This window comes from Aedes aegypti, chromosome 3, assembly GCF_002204515.2.
Source record: "Aedes aegypti strain LVP_AGWG chromosome 3, AaegL5.0 Primary Assembly, whole genome shotgun sequence".
Classification (NCBI taxonomy): Eukaryota; Metazoa; Arthropoda; class Insecta; order Diptera; family Culicidae; genus Aedes; species Aedes aegypti.
The window spans coordinates 263,692,317-263,716,084 of NC_035109.1; the positions used below are offsets into that span (position 1 = coordinate 263,692,317).

Here is a 23,768-nt window from a genome sequence, read left to right on the forward strand (position 1 = left end):
AAGTGGTGCAGGAAACTATTTTCCGCAACTTTTTTCCACTGAAATTATTAAAATAAGATTGTACACCGCCAACTTGTTACGGAGTAACAGTTGACAGGTTAACAATTTTTCGCTCTATTATGCAATAATGACTGAAAAATCTCAGAAATCTCTTACCTATCGTAATGTTCTCGATGGCCTCAAAGATTTACGCATGAGTTCAAAACGTTAATTCACATATTCAGTAAAATATTTCAATTGTTTTCACTTACCCCATTTACCCACTTGCCCCGCGGTACCTTACACTGTACGTCAATGCTTAAAATATAATTTATGTTATATATTAACATCCCCCAATGCAATTCCAAATGCAATGATGTCAAACAGTAGGTTGTTTGTGTTTTTTTCATGTGTTTACAGGCACATTATCAAAGTTATTCCAAAACCGAAAATGGACTCTCGATTATATGGAAAATTATAAAGGAATAGTTATTCAGTCTTTGAACTGAAATTAATAACTATGATACCAGTACTTATTTTAAAAACATGAAATAAAAAAAAACTATCAAGGTAACACCATTTTACGGTACATCGATAAGTTTCACCCGTGGGGCAAGAAATGTTGAAAATAAAGGAAAAGTGAAATTATAAAACAACATTTAATTGTAAGCTTAGCATACGATATCCGCTTTGCACAAAACTTTTTTTTTTCAAAATTCCTATTATCGACCAAAAAATAAAATTGTATTTTTAGGTAAAATCCTAGAAATTTATTTAAGGCTAAGTAGCCCGTCATTCGTTTTGACAACACTGATGACTTTTCAGCTTACATTTCAAAGTGATAATACTCAGCCTTGATAGTTTATATTGACTTGAAAAAGTATCACTGTACGCGCTAACATGCATAAAGTATGCTGATACTTTTTCAGGTGTGGTAGGGCAAAACCAACTGATTTTCTTTGATTCGAAATCGTGAGATGAATTAGCAACAATCATCAACGACGCGTACAAATTTCAATGGCGGCCTACTTCGGCTTAAAGATATTTAGTTTTAAATAATAGTATCAAAATTACATTAACTTAAACATAATCTTTGGTAAATTTCGTCTTTTTATGCGGATGCTTATCCTATCCGAGGATAAAAAAGCTATTTTTTAAGTGTTATTTGAAAACTATTTTTCACTTTTCAAAACTTTTGATGGTTGGAGGTTTAAATATCTCACCCTTAGGGTGCTCATCTTCCCCCGTCTACCCCCATACCTGAATACTTACTTCATTCGTGCTGCACGACAAGCAACTTGAAAACCATTCAGGACTACGACGAAGCACAATATGAACGGCACAACAGTGGCAGGAAGGCCCCCTTCGCTCCTGTGGCGAATGCTCTGGTGCGCAAGAATTCATTCACTATATCAGAAGCCTGATTTATCTTCATTCTTTTTGCCTTTGTGGGTCACGCTAAACTGTTATGCTGTGTACATGTACATTATACATGTGTTTGCTATTAGTTCCTAGGGTAATTCAGGCCGTTCTAAGAGAGCCACAGAGGCAACAATTTCCATATTTCCACAAATCCTGACAGTGAGATGGGTGAGAAAGTAAGGTGAACAGATGAGTTCGTTACTCATCACGGCTGCAAAATATTGTGGAGGCTATGTTTATCTGTGCTGAGTTTAACTCGAGAGCAGAACAAGAGCGAGAGAATATAGAACCTTCATAGATTTACTCATATTAGTGTTGGAGTTATCAATCGAAAAAAATGTTATTATAATTTCTAGAGAATATATTCTTTAAAATTACACAAGTACCTACAATTAATTCTGCATCGTTACTACTTAGCAAGAGAACCAGACCTTACCCCAGTTGATGAAGAAGACTTCAAATTTCAATTTGAAGTTTTCAAAATCTTTTTTGGTCGGAGTGATACCAGAAATATAAATGCTCATTACTTAAAAATGGTTGCACCAATTTGTTTAATTTCTAACAGCATCTCATCAAAGTATTGTATCGAGAAGTGAATAGCCAAACATGAAAAAAATCTGTAGTCTGAGATATTTACGTGGGTTATGCCTACGCGTCAGTCCCACAAGGAATTTCGGAATAGCTCCGGATCTAGATAACCAAAGATCAAAATCGGCACAGATTCTAAAAATAAAACACTCCTTGTGAAACAATGTTGCAAATATATCGAAAAACAACAAACTTTGCGACTAGTTTTTTTCTTTGGTGTGAAAAAATGATGCTGGTAGTAGAAGGCTTTATACTGTTTTAGTGCACTTGATAAATAGAATAATTTTGGGTTCTCTTGTAATATAATAGGGGAAAACCACAAATTTTCGACGCAGGACTAATTTTCGAGCTGTTCATACAATTTTGGCCTACTTTGTATGAAAATCCTAAACCCAGCACAGAATTCTTGTGGGTCGAAAATTAGTGCTTTTCCCCTAAACTGATGTTTTTTTTTTGCAAACAGCTGAATCCTGCCTAGTTTGAGTAGTGGCTACGGTTAGGATAGCTCACAATCAGATCAATATTTAGCATAAAAGAACAACAACGATCAATCTGCAGACTCATGCAAAATGGTATAGCCCAAGTGGCGCTAGTTCAAGAACTTTAATTTTCTAGGGGAAATTTCTATCTATTCTACCCAGTTTTTGCTACATTCAGTTAACATGAAATAGTGAACTCGCGTGTCATGCCTCGTGCATGCGTGCTCGTAAATAAAGCAATCGTTGCTACACTCATTTCTGAGTTTAACAACCAGCGATGTATGTATGTGCTGTCACAATTGATGTTTGTGTTGGTGACCTCAATAGGAAATATATCTATTGTTCGGTTTATTTACCGAACCATCTACAACGGATGATTTCAAACGAGTTGTCTTGCACTGTGTAGCAAAAGGCTCATTCTGAGCAGTGATGCAAATGCTCATCACATCATCTGGGGCAGCTCAGATATTAATTTGAGAGGCTGCAGTCTGATGGAATAGGAAAAAGCCAGCAATTTTCAACCCAGCACTAATTTTCGACCCTTTCATACGGTTTTAGTCTGTTTTGTATGAAAATCCGAAAATTGGCACAGAATTCTTGTAGGTTAAAAATTAGTGCTTTGCCCCTACATAAGTAGTACAAGATGCTGGATTACTTATGTCGAATTCGTTTTTGAACCCAGGTTGGAACTGGCGCAACCCGTTCTGAATCACAGTTTCAACCCCAACCCGATTCAGGTTCGACCGGACTACAATTTGTTTGACGTTTGTTTGTTTATGTGTTGATCACCGACCCAGTTCCTAAAAACGAAAACGACATTAATATAGGCAATCACCTAACCTTCATGCAGAGTTGCTCGCTGTCACTATCAACGCTTAAAATTTGCTGATCGATTCTGATCGATCTATATCACATCAACATCATGCTGTTTACTTCATCACCAGTGCATTGATGGCGATAGACTATGGATATCACTGATGGGTTAAGTTTAGCCTAAAATTAAGCAAATAAAATGGCAATTTATCAGTACGATATTTTTGACAGTGCTACACATCGTTTGAAACTATGTGTTGTCACTGAAAAACATTAATTGCATGAATAATTACCACGTGATCACCCATTGTGCAGTGATTATGATCTAGAGTGCAATGTCGCATCACTACTTTTGGTTATCAAATCAAAGTGATAATGATAGTTTAAGAGCATCAGCCATCAGCTGATATGATTGATATTAAGCAACTCTGCCTTCATGGTATCTACTAGAGAAGAAGTGTTAGACATAACGCTTTTGTCGAACATAATCAGTCACGAGTTGACGAATTGGCATGTATTAGATGAGGAATCATCTACCTCATGCTTACCAATCTGAAAAGTCCACAGTGACTCTTTTACACAAAGTTGGAAAAGAAAGGAAAAGACAATTTACACCGTCTTCAGCCAAAGGCTGCACAGACTGAACGAACACTTACATTAGGCAACGGACAACACGGAACACCCAGTAGCCCAGTGTTGAATTTTTCGTTTGACGAAAAGTTTACACCGACCGGAGCGGGAATCGAACCCACACCCCGTGACACAATACGCCTAAACGACTGACGCCGCTAGCCGCACGGCCATAAAGTTGTGCACGATATCGAAAAATCATTCAGTAAGAAACAATCCTGCTTGGGTATTTTCTTCGAAAATTGAGTGTTTGCGAATGCCCCCAAGTGGGAGTTTTATCACCACTTTTGTGGACTCTCGTAGCAGATACGCTATTGATGCAACTCAATAATAGCGGTTCTCCAACCTACGGGTTTGCCGACGACTATCTAGCTTTGACAGTTGGTAGTGCATAAGCACCCTATTCGACCTGATGCAAAGTGCTTTTCAGGTAGTTGGGAGTTGGTGTCGCCTTTCGGTTAACCCGAAAAAAACATCTATTCTTCGCTTTGCGGGAAAACGAAACCGCGAAGGAACTTTTACTTTCTTTTGGCACTGAGATTAATGTGACTGATCTGGTTAAGTATGTCGGAGTCTTTCTAGATTCGAAACTTTCTTGGATACCTCACATTGATTTCAGAGCCAAAACAGCTCAATGCCGACGAACCTTTGGTAAAACTTGGGGCCTCAAACCCAAGTTTCTACAATGGATTTACACAACAGTTGTTCGACCAATATTGACATATGGCTGTCTTGTGTGGTGACAAATAGGCGAAGTGAGAACAATTGGGCCATCTCCAAAGGATGTGCTTGATGGCGATGTCTGGTACGTTCTCTACGACTTCCATGGCAACGCTCGAGGTTCTTTGCGACGTTGCGCCACTACACATAGGGTAGGTTGTTCTGGTTTATTGACGACTCCTTTGAGGTAATGAAGTCATATGATACTCCATTGCGAGATAAACCATTAGGCAGTTCCGTCCCAGCGATGGGAGAATGGCCAGGTATCCATACAAAGTTTAACTCGTATAGGCCTGAGTAAAAGAAAAAATACTAAAACTCTCACCGCTCAGCGAATACTTAACGGATTCAAATATTTTTTTGTCAGTATATCAGTTTTTAAAAGTGGCCAGAGGATCTCGGGAAAGTTACTGTGGCCTGAGTTATTCCGGTAGGTCACTGGGTCAGGTCGGGTGAACAGGATTATGTGCCTCTATGCCCTTGGAGATAGGCAACTTTAAAGTCAAAGATGATTTACGGACTCGGCTATAATTTGGCCATTATATCATGGAATTTTGAGAAAAACGCTTCAGCGTAAACCATTTGAGAAATGATTGAATTGGATAACCATGTGTCCTGCATGCGATTGACCCTTCAAATGACAATTTTCTGGTCCCCGGGACGCCTTAAATTTACGATAAAGTGGCTAATTTGTATCTAAACATCTGTGCAAAGCTCATGGGAATACATTTTAGTGAATTATAATGTTTGATCTCTAGTTTTCGAGAATTGAAATGGTTTAGTGTCCATTAAATCTGTTGCTGGTTCTTCATAGAACATTAAGTTCGAATGGCCATAACCAGTACATTCTAAATGGTGCAAACCTCTTCATTTATAATGTTGAATATCAGATCTTAAATAAATCATTAAATTAAAATTAAAATGAATGTCATTGCAAATAAATAGAGATAACTTAGCATGTCCCAAAAAATCGCCCTATTTTTCCCGACTTGACCCAGTGACTCACCGGAATAACTCCGGCCACAGGAATATTCTCATGTTCCTCTGAACACTTTTAGAAACTAGATATGTGTACCAGTATACTGACAAAACATTATTTAAATACGTTAAGTATTCGCTGAGCGGTGATGTTTTTAGCATTTTTGCTTTCACTCAGGCCTATACGGGTTAACCCTCTCTTTCCCATGGTAGCACAGGTGATCCACCAATTTTTAACGAACGGGTTAAACCGAATTGGTACAAGTAGCTCAATAATAAATGGAATAAATTTATACGCTCATTTGTCTTATCAAACATCGAAATAAGTGACCTAAAGGTCAAACTATTGAAAAACAATCAACTAACTATTGAAGAACAATCAAAAATTTTTATTGTGGTTTTGAATAATATAGCTTATTTGGAACAACTTTTGTTCAAGCACTTTTTTTAGAAACGCCATTTTGATAGTTGAATTGTCGAACAAAGCTGTGGGAAAGAAAGGGTTAAAGAGTTCCTCAATTTGAGTTCCAAATGCCTAGACCTTGAGTTGGCTGAAGCAAGAGCTTTCATAGCAGCCTGAATATCTGACATACTGCTTTAGCCACTCTTCCTGTGAGGAAAGTTGTGTGGAAAATTACCTATAAGGAAATTTACAAGCAATTGTGAGATCACTCGGAGCAAGGACAATTGTGTCCCAATTCACCAGAAGTTGAAACATTCAAATCGGAGTTTCTAATCGGTGGATAGTATCCATGAAACTCGGTCAATGCAAAGTCTCGAATGTTCAAAGAAGATGCAGTGTTCAAAGAAGATGCAGTGATGATCAGATAATGTTTCTTCATCTGATACATGCCAATTCGCCAACTCTGACTGATTCTGTTCGAGCAGAGCATTATGTCTAACACTACTTCTCTAGTAGATACCATGTAGGTTGGACGATTGCCTATATTAAGTAATATATTAATGTATAATTATATTAAGAGTGTTTCGAGGAAGCCCAAGCAATCCGGGTTTGTTTTTTTTCTCGTGTCGTCGGCGGTGTGCGAAATTTGCTGGGCAGTGCTGAGTAATCCTTTGATTATGTTCCATGTTCCTGTAGAGCAAGCGATGGAATCAAGGTCAATCGTGTCCGGCTCACGTTGTGCGAGTGCGAAAATTCGAGTTCAATCGAAGATGGATTACCAACTGGTGAGCTCGTTTCATGCTTATGATTACACATTTGTAACGAAGCAACTTTACGTTTTTGTATTTCTTCAAACAACTTTGAATGGTTCGTCACTACAAGTATCAGCATAAATCCTTATTCTGTTTTAAATAATTTCAATATACATATAACTTTCTTGTTGCGTCTTAACTAAGAATAACATTTGTATAGTTCGACATAATGTAAATCTTATTGAATATAATTTTGTTATACACTTTTTTTGTCATTACTAAAAATAACCTCTGAATGGTTCGACATTTCGAATGCCGACGTATTTTCTTAATCTTCTATATTAATATATATTTTTACCGCGAGACAAAATTCGGAAATAGTTTTAAGTAAAAGTCGTATTTTTCCACCTTATCCATGGATCGCATTACCGACCAAAGGTGATCTTTTTCCTTCTTCACTAATAAACATTCTTCCCGTGGTGATTGTGGAGATGCAGAGATATTCTCGGTCTCTAGAAGCAACAATCATTGCACCCTAACATTCCTTCCTCATCCCAACTGACTGTAAGAACTTGGCCGGCGCCGTTATTGATCAATAATGTGAGATCTGCTAAACTTGTACTTCGAGATCGAGAGTAAGCGGAAACTCCCACCCCTTATTCATTTGGATCGAAGTGCAATTCTTACCAGTTCCATTCAATCACGGAGTAGCAACCATTGACATGTACAGTCAGTCTATGCTATGATATGCTATGCCACGGCATACAAATTATCCAGGCAGGCTCTTTACTGATATAAATATCAAGTTTGATTGTAAACATGTGACGTCACTCCTATCGTAGCATATACTTTCCGGACAACTTAATCATTTTTTTACAAAATTGTTTGGAATGACGTCATCAAGTAGCTGTCAGTTTTCGGAATATATCATCTTATTAATATAGTACACCGTGATGCTATGCTATATTAATGTATAATTATATTAAGTGCTACTTAAGAATTTGATAAGATTGGAGCTTCTTAAATTAATATCTGAACTGCTCCAGCTGATGTGATGGATATTAGCATCACTGCCCACAATCAGCAAAATGCCTTTTGTTAGGCAGTGTACGCGAGTTGTCGAACTCTGCCTACCAAAAGGCCTTAGCTGTTTGAAATCATCCGTTGGGGATGGTTAAACATGTGGTAAATACTCCAAATGATAGACGTATTTCCTATTGAGGTCACCAACAGAAAAATCAACTGTGGCAGCTTATACATCCCTGGTTGGCAACGATTGCTTTATTTACGAGCAAGGCACGCGAGTGCACCGTTTCATGTGTACTGAAAGTAGCAAAACTGTTGTGGACACCAAGATAACCAAGATAAACATATTCCCCTACGAAAGTAAAGTTCTTGAATGAACGCCACTTTGGCTCTAGTATTGGCATGATTAATCTTTTTATTGAGATAGGAATGAAACACAAAATAGACCAGTAGCGAAAAAAAACAGATCGGTGTGGTATCTGTTAAAAGTCGACAACGGCGAAAAGTACAGAATACACTATGTACAATGCGAAACCATAAAGGTGAAAATTTAAACTAAATTACAACCTCTTTATAATCCTACCCTTATTTGGCCTTCCTTAGCCGAGTGGTTAGCGTCCGCGGCTACAAAAGCAAAGCCATTCTGAAGGTGTCTGGGTTCACTATATATACGATACACGATATACGAATGCGAAAATGGCAACTTAGGCAAGGAAAGCTCGTAGTTAATAACTGTGAAAGTGCTCATAGCACACTACGCTGAGAAGCCGGGTCTATCGCAGTGGTGACGTTAATGCCAAGAAGAAGAAGATTTGGCCCGGATAGCCGTAGCGGTAAACGCGCAGCTATTCAGCAAGACCAAGCTGAGGGTCGTGGGTTCGAATCCCACCGGTCGAGGATCTTTTCGGGTTGGAAATTTTCTCGACTTCCCAGGGCATAGAGTATCATCGTACCTGCCACACGATATACACATGCAAAAAATGGTCATTGGCATAGTAAGCTCTCAGTTAATAACCGTGGGAGTGCTCATAAGAAAACTAAGCTGAGAAGCAGGCTCTGTCCCAGTGGGGACGTAACGCTAGAAAGAAGAAGAAGAAGAAGAAGAAGATTTGGCCTCAGAATTGAGACTGAAAAAAGGCAGAAGATTATCAGTATATGCCTTTTGCCTTCTGATTCTTTCATCAATTCCTTTTTTTATGTCTCTGGAGTTATTTTAGTATTTCTTCCAGAAATTCTCGCTGGCATAACTCCTAGCATTCATTCAGAATTACACCTGCAGAAGTAATTGAGAATCTAAGAATGCTTCCAGATGAATAACATTTTTACAGGCATTCAAATTGGATTATTTCCCAAGATTTCTTAAGACACTCTGCAAATAGTAACAGTAAATGCTTCAGTACCACTTTTTAGAATTTTTTTAAGCGTGATTTAGAGAACAACTTCTGAGATTCGTCCGGTTATTTTTACATACATTTTGACAAAAAAAAACCTCGAAAACCGTCTATTTTCTAAAATGACTCCAGAGAATCCTGCATGATTCTCCAAAGATTTTTCCTGGGATAGTGTAAGAAAGTTCTTTATTCTGAAAAAAAAAATCTTTGGATTCCACAAATTCGGTATCGGACATATAAAATGCACTAAAGCTGTTTTCCCATACACAATGTTCAATTTCAGAGAGCCATATCTCTGCCGTTTCTCAACCGTTTCTTTTCATTTTCTTTGTAAAGAACTTCGAATGACCAATTACGAATTACCAAAAAGACCAAAGGTGGTCCAGCTGAAACACTATGCGTCGTCTTATCTTGACATCTTCTGCGCGGTGGTAAGTCGTTTGGAATAAAGTCGTTTGGCATAATGGTAATTTGGCTTAATGGTAATTTGGCATAATTGTCGTTTGGCATAATGAGTCTGAAACCAAGGCTATCTTAAGATGATATTCGTGTTTACGTTTCTATTGAATCACTCTGACGACATCAAGCTTATTTTCGAGTCAATTGATACAAAATGACACTTCATTCAACAATCATATGCTCTTGAATAAACTTAACCTTCCAGTCGTCGCGTGGTTGGCCACCGTCAGAACCACCACGCTGCTGTTGTGAACGAAAAGCGAGGTTTCTTCACTAGTGTTGTACAAAATACAACAGCACGACGACTGGTGTGTTAAGTATATCGAAATAGTTATTGCTAATAGTATTTTATTGTTTATCTGGAAATTACCTCAAATATTAATGCTTCTTTTGAGTATCGTCAATACATTTTTGCACTGAAGATTTTAATATATTTAGCATAAATTTACCCTTCTTTCAAACATTGGTTCTTTCTAAATGTGATGTAACCATAATAATAACTATAAAAAATATTGATTTATCATTTAAATAAATTTCACCTTCCTCTATACATAGGCTGTTCTATGGAGATATATTTTTAGATATTTTTTGTTTTCAATTGATATGAGAGCGACAATCGATAACATTAATCTGCTAAAGTTGTCAGCGAAAAGATAAATCGATTACTGTAGTTACTTCGATGATTCTGATTTTTTGATATCTTTTCGTTTAAGTTTGAAGCAATAATTTTTAGCGTCCTTCTTTATATTTATACTGTTATAAGATAAAATTTAGTAAAGCTAAATGTTAATAATTTTTATATTTTACTGTTTAATCAATTCTTGCATTACTTTAGAACCTGATATTTTTTTATCTGAGTTATGCTGTGAGAAGATTTTTTTTGCGTTTAAGCCTTGAACATTTTAAACGAAAAATAATCTACTCTCGTATATGAGCTATTTTTGCATTATGCTGTAATAATACATAGATCTTTGGATTAGAGTTTTCAACATTTTGCAAATAAATTTTCCCTTCTTTTGCCATGTAGTTTTCATCAAGTGTTGCGTCCCTACTGGGACAGACTCAGCGAAATGTTCTATAAGCGTTATTATTAACTGCGAACTTTTTGTGCCAATTTACTATTTTCAACATGCATATCACAACAAGCTCAAAGATACTATAGGTTCTATGGTGTAGAGAAAATTATTATTCCGAAAAGCACACACTAAGCTCATACGGTGAATTTCACCGTAATCTCAACAGCTGAACAGTTCGGTGAAATAAAACACAGTAATTCCGTCGAAATTTTACGGATTCCGGTGATTTTTCACCGAATACTGTAAAAAATTACCGAACTCCGATAATTTATTTCACCGAACTGTTCAGCAGTTCAGATTTTACAGGAATCCGTAAAATAATTTAAGTGTGCATGCTCTCTAATGTCACAACAATTTTTGACATTCAAAGCTTGGAAAATCTTTGAAAGAACACCACGCTTATTGAGAATGTATCATTTTTTTTTTCCTATGGGCTCGTTGGTGTTGATCTCGGGAAAAGCTTCAAAAAATGCCGATATTCATTCTAAGTCACTCATTATGCCAAGCGACCATTTGCAAAACGACCATTATGCCAAACGACTTTATGCCAAATGACTTTATGTCAAACGGCCTTTTGCCAAACGACTTTCTAACAAACGTCTTGATGCATCTATAGGGTGTCCCAGAAAGTATGGGCACGACTTTATCTTACTGTTTCAAGACTACTGCAGATAGAAGTCTGAGTATCACACATTTCATCCTTGCACTTAGGCCGGAACAAATCTTGAAATCTTCTTTTGTCACTTTCCATCAACATGTGTCGAGGGGGGGTGGGGGATGGGGGACAATAAATAATAAAATGGAAATTCAGGTAAATTTATCATTTTTTTTATTATCATATGCTGCAAAACCATGTTTTTGCAGCGTATACCCGTCAATCAAAAAGATCGTATAACATTTTTCATAACTAGAATTTTCATAACAAAAATCTTAAGGTTTTTCACCCATAATCTTGAGTTTTAGAGAGAAAAAATACTAAATTGATAAAATCAACAAGAACAACTTTTAAATTGTGTATCAACTAGTTACAATCTTAAGACAAAAGTAAAATTTCACATTTGTTCCGGCCTTATAAAGAACTGATTTTGAGTTTTGAGCGATTTTTTTCACTTCATATTTTTTATGGTGGTACATTTGGAGAAGCTTCTCTTATAAATTTTGCACACATCGCGTTATTTCTGAGCTACTTTGTTGTACGAAATTTGTGCTAGGACAAAAAGTAGGTATGTACGATAAAAATCTGAAAAAATATATTTATCATTGCCGATACGATTGATGATTAGACTGTTACTTACTTTAATGGGCGGTTGAAAATAGTGTGTAGAAGATCTTTTTTTTTCTAAAAACATGTTCAGCGAACTCAGTTTTACGTTTTAGTTTAGTTTTTCTTCAAACAGCCAACATTATTGTGTCAAATGTTTCAAGTATTCTAACCGGGCATTGCCATTTACAAACAAATTAACCAATTAATTTGACGAATTTCGCTGCAAACACGTTTCATAAATTTTCCGAACTAATTTACCATTCTTCCATTGCAGTGATTTCTTAGTTAGAGTACGCGCACAAGTTATGGCCAGAGATGAAAGTACTGAAGGTTGGTTACCACTGCAAGGCGGTGGTCTGGCAAACGTTTCGATACGGAAACGTGCACGACTGCCACCGGACGGTGGCGGTCACGAATACATCATATATGGACAAAGAATATCTGACCAAACAGTAAGAATGAAAAATATGACATTTTTAATGATATTCGTATGACAATTGGTAATTCTTCTATTTTTAGGTTATACTAAGTTGTGTTATTAATAGAGATTTGCAGTATTTCAAAGTAATGCCCACGTTCCATCATTGGCGAGCGGGCAAGCAGCGGAATGGGCTCACCTTCCAAACTGCGGCCGATGCGAGAGCTTTCGACAAGGGAATCATCCGTGCCTACGATGACCTTATTGATGGTGAGTAGCATAGCGTGTCACTAATGACGAACATTTTTTTTGAACTCAAATCCATCTAGTAGGGCTAGCCAGTTTATCTTTGTTACGATAGAAAGCAAAATTACTTTTGCGCCTTCTTGAGATATGCTGTTTAAAATTATATCATTGCTCCTGTTAGAAATGCAATTAGCTACTGTTTGTGTTTCTCTTTCTTTTTTCTCTTTTATTTCAATATACGCTTCTGACTGCCCGAACAAAACCGTAAAAAAATCCTGTAAAACTAAATAACAATCCCGTGTTGTCAAACTGAACAATATGCAAACATTTATGATAATAAATATCAAATCAAATCGTGATCTCTACACGACACCATCTCTGAAATATGGTAAGTTGGCCTTCTGTTTTTTGTCAATAAATTTGTTTTTTGTTGCTTTTTGTACATTTTTGTTTCGGCTCAACATTTTTCATTCGTTGATCGCTTGTGTGAGATTTTTGTATTTATTACGTGAGAAGTATAAGTATTTTCTTTGTTATTTTATTTAGTATAACATATTTTATTGATGTATCATTGCCAGCTACTCTACCACAATACCTATTCGTGACAACTCAAACCATAATCTTGTTTTTAACAGCACAATGTTCAGCAAGCAACAGTTACAAAATACCACAGCTTTCCGAGAATGCTGGTGTGGTTTTAAGTATTAGCGTAACTTGAGCCCAGAGCTAGGGATTTTATCCATTCGATCGCAATATTAACTGAGTGAATTATATCCAGATTCAAATAAATACCTTACCATAGCACAAACATAAAAAAATGTTTTAATAGGATAAAGTACTTTTTTGTAGAACATAGAACACCTTGATACAGAAAAAAAATGTTTGAAACAATACTAACAAAGAAAGTTATACGCGGATATTCAGACCGGTTTGGATCCTGCCAATTTAGGACAATCATTCGGTAGATCGAAATTTATGATTTTTTTTATCCAGGACATCCGACCACACGTTAAAACGAAGTTACACAAAATTGAACACGTTTCGCACAAAATCGAGCTTTTCTGAACCAACACTTATGTGTGTAATTTTAACACATTCAGAACAACAGCTCCTGTGTTTATTTCAAAATGTACAAGATATCAGCGCAAAATCAATTTTTTAGAATGTGTTAAAATCACGAGTATTAATGAGAGAAATAAGAACTTTTGACCGGAATCTTGAAATCTGTTCAGGACTGCTGGAATTCTTTTAGAGTTTTTATGAAATTTATTTTTCGAGGAATTCCATTTGGAATTTTTCGGCATATATCCAGGATAATAAGTTAATAATTTATAATAAGTACTCGTATGGGTTCTTCCAAGGATTCCTGGCTCCATGAATTCCTGCTGTAATTGTTTAAGGTATCCTTCAGGAATTTCTCAAAGGTTTTCACCAGGAATGTCTCTAGGAATTCATCCAGAGGATTCTCTTGAGGTTCCTCCATGTAACCCTCGTTGTAGAATTTTTCCAATATTTCCCATAATTTTTTCTAATGATTTTTTCCAAGATTCTTCCTGGCATTTCTCGATAATCTCCTCAAAGAATCCAACAATCTCTCCATCAATTCCTCCTTGGTTTCGTCTACAAAGTTCTACAGGAATGAATTCTTACACTGATTATTTCATATGCACCTCTAGTATTTGCAGGATTTCTGCAGAGACGTCTCATTGAATGTTATCAGGGATTTATCCAAATACTTCTGATATTCCTTGGAAGAATCCCTGTAGCCATCTCTGGGAGGAATACATAAAGAAAGCCCAGTTGGAATAATTGAAGAGATCCTAATCCTAAAGGGATCCACTTGGAATAATTTGTGGGATTCATGAAGAAATCCCAGAACGAATAATTTAAGCAATCTTATGCAAAACTCCTAGATGTAGCCATTCAAAAACTCATGCTGGATTTTCCGCAGAAATATCTAAAGGAATTGTTAAAAGAATATCAGGAAGAATTCTTGGAGGAATTTTTAGATTAATCTATGTACAAGTATCTAATAGAACGTCTGGGGTAATCTCTGCAAGAAGCCCTGCAGGAGCTTATGCAAAAAATAAAGAATAATTCCTGGAAGAATCTGCAAAAAACGTTAAAAATTCCTGGATGAATACATTGAAGAATTATTGGAAAAATTCCCACAGTAAACTGTGTAGTAGATGTGGTAGCGCATGCCACACTCAACCCAAGAAGACGTCTCTATCTCGAATTTCGGTTTCATTATAGACGATATGAAAATGTTTGCTAAAGACACTTTTTGTGCAGGTCTTTTAGATATTGAGAAAAATCGTTTATAATTTTTCATCAACAAATGTTGATTAGTTGAATCACCTTTTTCGGTTTGCGTGCGTTTTGCTGGAGAGCGCATCGTGGAAGCCCAAACATTTGTGTTTTTGTTTGGTGTTTCCAGAGCGATATTTTGTTTGAAAAACAAAAGTGTTATTTTTCTGAGAGTGCGATTCGAAAGCCCAAGCAAGCGGTTTCTTTGTTTTCACCGCCGGAGTGTTTTTTCGGTTTTCGCGTTTTGCTGGGCAGTGCTGGTGACGAAATTGAAAGTGATTGGCATCTACCCTATCAACGATGGATTATCAATTGGTTAGCTCGTTTCAAGCTTCTTTTACAAATAAGTTGTGTATGTAAACATATTTCTTTTTGTGACTACGGTTGTAATGTTACGTTTATGCATTTATTAAAAAAAAACATTGATTAGTCCGTCACTACAAGTGTCGACATTTTCCTATTCATGTTTTACTCAATTGAAATAAACATACCTATACTTTTGTTTTTGTAATTGTAAAAAAAATTTGAATGGTTCGATACTAACAGTGTCGATGTTTTCTTTAGATACTAAATAGATCGCTGCTGGATTGGCTCACACTTTGACAGAAATGTCAGCTTCCGCGAATATCTTTTATAAAGAATCACTAATTAAAACTTTATGATGTAACTTAAGGCTGAGCTACAATGATGTGAGCGGCAACGCGGCGCGGCAAGATTTGACAGTTAACCCATACATTTTCTGTCAAAACCTGCCGCGCCGCGTTGCCGCTCACACCATTGTGGACCAGCCTTTATGGTGCACTATGGTCCTCCGAACATTTAGGGGGAATGGTCCTCCGGAAATATAGGGGGTTGGTGTCAGCAGTGCTGGGAATGGTGATAGTAGTAGGCTTGAATTTCGCGAAAATCACGTGGCTCTTCCCAGTACAGTAGGTCAAAAACCTGAATCTCATCAAGTAGCCTATGTTGGGTGCATGGTGCATTTTCTAAATCGTTAGTGTCATAGAAGGCTCTAAATGCGGGAAATAGAACATTTTTCCATATAAAATTTTGGGTTGCCCTTAGCATCGGGTGTTTTGCAATTTTCAAGACTATTTGCCTACAGCAGCGATAGGCGTGAGTTTCACTGGCTTCGCTGACTGCGATTGGCTTTGTTTGGCTACTGTAGAATGAATTTCAGATTTTTTCCCAACCCTGGGTGTCAGGCTCTGCAAGCCGGCTGTAAAAAAAAACAAGCAACAAATAATCAACGAGAGAATACGAACCGGGACAATCGGCAAAGACCACAGTGACGTAAAGGGACTAGTGATTGGAAGCTCGGTACGTGGAACTGTAAATCTCTCAACTTCATGCGTGTGCTCATATTCGCCGACGTGCTGAAGGACCGCGGATTCGGCATCGTAGCGTTGCAGGAAGAGTGTTGGAAGGGATCAATGGTGCGAACGTTTAGAGGTAACCATATCATCTACCAGAGCTGCGACAACACACATGAGATAGGAACAGCTTTTATAGTGATGGGTGATATGCAGAGGCGCGTGATCGGGTGGTGGCCGGTCAATGAGAGAATGTGCAAGTTGAGGCTCAAAGGCCGGTTCTTCAACTTCAGCATAATAAACGTGCACAGCCCTCACTCCGGAAGCACTGATGATGATAAAGACGCTTTTTACGCGCAGCTCGAACACGAGTACGACAGCTGCCCAAGCCACGACGTCAAAATCATCATAGGAGATCTAAACGCTCAGGTTGGCCAGGAGGAGGAATTCAGACCGACTATTGGAAAATTCAGCGCCCACCGGCTGACGAACGAAAACGGCTTACGACTAACTGATTTCGCCGCCTCCAAGAATATAGCCATTCGTAGCACCTACTTCCAGCACAGCCTTCCATACCGATACACCTGCAGATAACCACAGCAGACAGAATCACAAATCGACCACGTTCTGATTGATGGACGGCGCTTCTCCGACATTATCGACGTCAGGACCTATCGTGGCGATGTTAGCGACTCTGACCACTATCTGGTGATGGATAAACTGCGCCCAAAACTCTCCGTCGTCAACAACGTACGGTACCGACGGCCGCCCCGGTACGACCTAGAGCGGCTTAAGCAATTGGATGTCGCAGCGGCATACGCGCAGCACCTCGAGGCTGCATTACCGGAAGAGGGTGAGCTGGGTGAAGCCCCTCTTGAGGACTGCTGGAGAAGAGTGAAAGCAGTTATTAACGATGCACATGAGAGCAACGTCGGGTACGTGGGACGGAGTCGACGAAACAATTGGTTCGACGAGGAATGTAGGCAGATTCTGGAGGAGAAGAATGCAGCGCGGGCGGTCATGCTACAGCAAGGGACCCGGCAGAAAGTAGAACGTTATAGACGGAAACGGCAAAAACAGACCCGCCTCTTTCGGGAGAAAAAAACGCCGCCTGGAGGAGACGGAGTGCGAGGAGATGGAACAGCTCAAGAAAAGCAAAAGTTCTATCAGAAGCAATGGCTGTGTGCCGCGAGCCGAAATGTGCAGGGATAAGGATGGAAGCATTTTAACGGACGAGCGTGAGGTGAACGAAAGGTGGAAGCAGCACTTCGACGAACACCTGAATGGCGCTGAGAGCACAGGCTATGAAGGACGGAGCAATGCCTTTGTCAGTACTGCGGGCGATGGAAACCAACCAGCCCCCACTTTGAGGGAGGTTAAGGATGCCATTTGTTTGCACCGGCTGATAGGCACAATCTGGGAAACAGAACAGCTACCGGAGGACTGGAAGGAAGGGGTGATATGCCCCATCTACAAGAAAGGCGACAAGTTAGATTGTGAGCGATCACCATTCTAAATGCGGCCTACAAAGTATTATCCCAGATCATCTTCCGTCGTCTGTCACCTATAGTAAATGAGTTCGTGGGAAGTTATCAGGCCAGCTTTGTTGACGGCCGATCGACAACGGACCAGATGTTCACTGTACGGCAAATCCTCCAAAAATGTCGTGAATACCAGGTCCCAACGCATCACCATTTCATCGATTTCAAGGCGGCTATGGAAAATCATGGACGAGAACAGCTTTCCCGGGAAGCTAACTAGACTGATAAGAGCGACGATGGAAGGTGTGCAAAATTGTATGAAGGTTTCAGGAGAACACTCCAGTTCGTTTGGATCCCGCCGGGGACTACGACAAGGTGATGGACTTTCGTGCCTGTTGTTCAATATTGTGCTAGTAGGTTTTATGCGGAGAGCCGACATTGTCAGCCGAACATTTGAAAAGGTGGCAGACCTGTACACCCGCCTGAAACGCGAGGTAGCAAAAGTTGGACTGGTGGTGAATGCGCCAAGACAAAGTACATGCTAGCTGGTGGGGCCGAGCGCGACAGGGCTCGCCTAGGTAGCAGTGTTACGATAGGCAGGGATACGTTCGAGGGGGTCGACGAGTTCCTTCACCTTGAATCCATGCTGACGGCTGACAAGAACGTTAGCCATGCAATACGGAGGCGCATCATCAGTGGAAGTCGGGCCTACTATGACCTCCAGAAGAAGCTGCGGTCAAAAACGATTCACGCCCGCACCAAATGTACCATGTACAAAACACTCATAAGGCCGCTAGTCCTCTACGGGCATGAAACGTGGAAGATGCTCGAGGAGAACTTGCAAGCACTGGGAGTCTTCGTACATCGGGTGCTTAGGACGATCTTCGGCGGTGTGCTTGAAAACGGTGTGTGGCGGCGAAGGATGAACCACGAGCTCACCCAACTCTACGGCGATCCCAGTATCCAGAAGGTGGCCAAAGCTGGAAGGATACGATGGGCAGGGCATGTTGCAAGAACGGACAGCAACCCTGCAAAGATGGTGTTCGCGTCAGATCAGGTTGGTACAAGCGTGGAGCGCAGCGAGCTAGGTGGGCGGATCAAGTGCGTATCGATTTGGCGAGCAGAACCGAGGATGGAGATATGCGGCCACGAACCGAGTATTGTGGCGTGAAAATGTTGATTCAGTATTATCTGTTTAGATGTTAACTAAATAAATAAATGGTGTAACGTATAAATCCTCCCTACTAAAAGAAGCTTCTTTCTATAAAAATCAAGGAGATCCAGAGGTATACTCGGTTTCTAATAATAATGGATATCTCAAATATCGATCGTAACATAAGAAAACAATACACATGTCTGTTTTTCTATTTACAAAATCTTTGAATGATTAGTCACCATCTGCGAGAGACTCGCGAAGAGGAAAAATTTTAACTTCATATGCAGCCCAGATTCCGCTGTCACGAAACGTCAAATGCAGCCCGTCGCACATTTTCAAATAGCTGGCAAAAAAACCATTTCTAAACATAGTTTTTAGTTGAAAAACAAAATCATACATTAATTTACTATATCAGATAATTAAGGATACGTACGAGAATTCAAAAATAAAAATGATTTTGCACATGTTCAGACGTTAAATAGGTGCACACGTCCAAACACCTAAATTTTTGGTTCTAAACTCAACTAACTAATTTTCACCAAAACCCGTGCAAATTTGGGTTTCAGCATATTTTTTTTTTGGTCGATGGCTCATTCCCATATAGATTCAACATCTCCGGATGCAAATTTGTATTCCAGTGTCAGTAAACTTATAAAATAAATAATTAATGTTGTTGGTACCCCCTGCGGAGATATCTTGCTCAAAAGCGCGTTTAAGACTAAGGAATCGATTGAAGAAAATTCTTCTTGCCTAAGTTTGCCTAAACGAAGCTTGTTTGAAAAAATTGAGAGCTAAAGACGTATGAAAAGAAGCATTTTTGTTAGAATTTTGCTCAATGACAACCAAAAAATTATGACTACGCCCAAAATAGAGTCTTCAACCCTAAATCATGTTCCAAAACACTTGTAATGGCTAAAACTAATAAAGAATGCGCAATTTCTACCATGATTTTTCACAACTGTACTACTGTGCGTCGTTTTATGGCTGAAAAAGTGAAAAAAGTATTATATTCAAAATAAACTATTTTTAAAAACCTCAGCCAGTGAAGCAGCTTTTTTCAAAGAAGCGTCGTTTTATGGCTGAAAAAGTGAAAAAGTATTATATTCAAAATAAACTATTTTTAAAAATCTCAGCCAGCGAAGCAGCTTTTTTCAAAGACTAGTTATTTATAATGTCTGCTACGTTTGCTGGCATTAAATTTCACTCAAAATGCCGTTTATGCTTCGGTGTGATGCAAAGGCAATAGTTTTTTGATGAGATGATCATGTGAGAGCTTGAACGGCTTGCGCAAGATTGATGTAAGTAAATACTGAGTATGATAGGAAAAAACTCAGCAATCGCAGAAAAAAAAAATCGTCTCCACGAGTCTCGTCTCAGGTCTCGTCTATGTCGATTTATTTTATTTTTAGTTTTCATCTTTGTCAATAGATTACTTTTTCAATTGAGGTTACATGAATCCCATTACTTACTAAGATGAATCCAGAGTGTGTACCTTCTGAATCCTTCCCACTAACAAAAACTCCTTCCCGTGACAACCATGTCACACTAACATTCCTTCCCTTCCCCAATGACCGTAAAGACGTGGCCGGCGCCGTTATTGACTCTGTAATGTTGGAAATTGCACACTGATGATGGTAAGCTACTCCAAAGCTGTTGGTTCCTTGTGCAATTTTGATTGTTCTGGTCAATCACGGAGTAGCAACTATGGATTGTAAGGTCAACTATGCTCATGCTCATGCTAAAAAAATCCGCTTAAGTTGAATCGTTAAACAATTTGAACAATACTGTACTGACCCGATTTTGTCAGCCCCTTTTTGCAGAGAACAGGTTTCAGATTTCTCAAGTTTCATTATCAAATTTTCTCCAAAACTTTTTAAACTCAGTTATAGTTATTATGAATATGCATAACATAGTTAAGAAGAAACTCTGATAATTTGATTTATTTTTCAAATGGAAACAGCGCAAGCTCACGCACCTCGTCGCCTCATGGTACCAGTGTAGCTATGGAAGCTTCATGAAAGTTATATTGATGATAGGAGTCTACTGTGTGGGGCAGAAAAGCGTTGGAATTACCGCGGGTGTACTTCAAAGTTCAACTCTGGATATAATGTTATGGAATGCGATGTACGATGACGTACTGAGGCTGCCTCTTCCGACGGTTGTTGAGATTGTTGACAACGACATCACCCTAGTGGTATATGGCGAATCGATGGAGGAAGTAGAGTTGACAGCAGTGCATTCTATCTCCATAGTTGAGTAGTGAATGAGATCTAGGAAACTAGGCCGCGCCGTCACAAGAATGAAGAGGTGGAGGTCATCAACCGCAAGTTTAATCAAAGGGTGCTTATCTCTATAGGTAATTGCCCGTATAGTTCTAGAAATCCTTTAAACGCCTCAGAGTAATAGTAGAGGACCAACTCAGTTTCACTTGCCACGTGCAATATGCTTTCGAGGATGATGTCTAACTAATATGCGATAATTGCTAAGAGTACTAAACGCATACCGAACAGGTTTCACAGAGGCGTTGTGCATCATTTCCGGGATGACGCCTATCGGGCTAATCATCAAGGAATATGGATGCTTCAACCAAAGAGGTATCTTGTGAAGATCCAACGCAACATAAATTGGTAGGTCAGACTAGCGCTCATACCAAAAGTGTTAGATTAATGTAAAACAAACTATGAGAAAGTGAACTTTCATCTGACATAGTTTCTGGTAGAACATGGTCTTCAAAGGCAATACCTGCACCGGATCAGGATGCAGACATGCATAATCTCCGAGATACCCCAATTGTGCTTGAGTGGATGAAACAGCTTAGCATATCGTGTTCGGTTGCTCGCATTTAATTGTTGTGGGATATCGCATGCTTTCTACTTTGTCTAAACTACAAAGAGCGAGCGGACGAGTTGTTGGGGGTCTCGAAAACCAAATTTGGACTGACTGGAGACTCCAAGCAAGCAACAGACGTACGTACGTACGTACAGAACAAAACGTAGGGAGCCGGATCCTATTCTTGGCACTTTTGATTCACTTCGGCAGTGGGTTATTTGAAAGCGACTGAGTTCATATCTGGTCACAATATACGTCGTATTGAAGTGCTTCTTATTGCAAAGTTTCAGGCAATTCGGACGAGAATAAACTCCCATGCCAAAGTGAATCATGGAAGTGCCCAAGTAGCTCTTCACCGCATATTCACCTCGAATCAATTTATTCGTTCTCGAGTTATGCACTGTAGCACATTGTCAGTATGGCATATGTTGCGGTTGCACATAACTCGCATCATTAATCAATGAATATAGGACTTCTGTTTTTGCTTTGTTACATCACAAAAGGGTATATGGATTGACGTGTGCTAGTATCAATCTAACGTTATCTAACTCCATGGAAGAGACGCGCTTCTAGCCATTTGTAGACTTTTACGACTCGTCTGGGACCGTGCATAGCTACTGGCGGGTGACGTGAACCGTCGCATGTCACGTGTGACATAATACTTTTAATTTCGGGAAATCAACGGTTATCCGTCGCCAGGCCGATGTGGCGTAGTCAGTTTTTAGTTCTGTTCTCATGTTCTCATTCTCAGTAGTGTGTTTCCGTCACATGTAGTGTTACGTTGTACACCTATGTACGCTTTATGTTGTTCAGTTTTTAATATGCTCTTTGGGAATTGATGGCTCACGATATGGGAGATGGCAAATCCTATTAACCGTGTATCGTATGTGTTTTTCTCCATTGTATTCCAACTATTGCAACAGGTATGGATGATTACACGACGCACAACAAATACCACGATGTCGATAAAGTTGGAGAAGACGAGGTGTTTATGGTGAGTTTGGTTTTTGGAGATGCTGTCATTCTAAGTTTGAAGTCAGTCGGGAGCAGGTTACTGATTGAACCCGTCCGGTTTTTCTTTCGTTGCAGACATTGGATCTACCAGTGGAACCTTCTGAGTCCCGATCGAATTCCGAAGGCAGTGGAAGTCACCGTAAGTATTTTAACGTTGTATAAGCGGACTATATCAGTATGGCCAATCGATACTATTTCAGAATTAATCAACGAAACAAATTTACAGCTAGATTTTAAGTACTCAACTTTGGAATTTGAAAGACTGTGAGAACTTTTGTTTTTCTTATAAATGTAGCTTGAGATGATCGATTAATAAATCGCTTTATGATGAGAATTGTGCAAGTTCTTGAAGACTGGATTATTGCTGCTATTTCTAGAGCAATTTATATCGCATTTCTTTCCTTATTATTTTACAGATAAAACATTTTTTTGGTAAATTGCTAAATGAATTATATGTTAGTTTCTCACAAAATCCTGAGAGTGATTGATGCAGAATTATGGTTTTGATCAGAACAAAGGCAAGATTATCAAATTTAAATAGACAGGTTTCTCACCAAATCTTTGACGAGATTTTCAAAGATTCCTGGGCATAATTATCACGAAATACTTGAATAAAAATCTTACAAAATAAACTTCACTCTGATCACTCATACAGTGCAATTTCTATTTAAGCTTTGTGCACTAGCAGAAAGATACAAATAATAAAAGGATTGACTTCGTACGTTTATTTTTTTCTGCAGAATATGCAGAATCGTGAGTAACAGCACGAGTCGGCCATTGTGAGAGCCATGTTTGGAGTCCGACATGTTTTACCTCAACAAGTTCAGCTACAGTATCATCAGGTCCGTCACACTCGGGCTCAGATTGGGTACCACTTCTAGTACTGCATTTGGTCCCTCGGTAGTACAAAAGGTACCCAAGTTTGACAGATCGCAGTACACTTTTCACGGCATTCTAGATTACCTTATGAGCCATACAATTTTGGGCAACTGCAAGGGACATGAAGGTCTTTAATTTGTCT

The 23,768-nt window shown here is 38.9% G+C and overlaps 1 protein-coding gene across 4 annotated transcripts in view; it reads left to right on the forward strand.

The window, feature by feature from the left end:
- Positions 1 to 23,768, forward strand: part of LOC5578333 (sprouty-related, EVH1 domain-containing protein 1) — a 58,946-nt gene that overhangs the window by 17,806 nt on the left and 17,372 nt on the right. For 3 of the 4 annotated variants that reach the window (XM_021855072.1, XM_021855073.1, XM_021855075.1), the window contains exons 2-5: positions 12,255 to 12,432; positions 12,500 to 12,668; positions 22,657 to 22,727; positions 22,823 to 22,886. In XM_021855072.1, coding sequence (XP_021710764.1) covers positions 12,255 to 12,432; positions 12,500 to 12,668; positions 22,657 to 22,727; positions 22,823 to 22,886 — 482 coding nt within the window. The remainder of the gene's footprint in view (positions 1 to 12,254; positions 12,433 to 12,499; positions 12,669 to 22,656; positions 22,728 to 22,822; positions 22,887 to 23,768) is intronic. The other variant, XM_021855074.1, reaches the window with a different exon arrangement.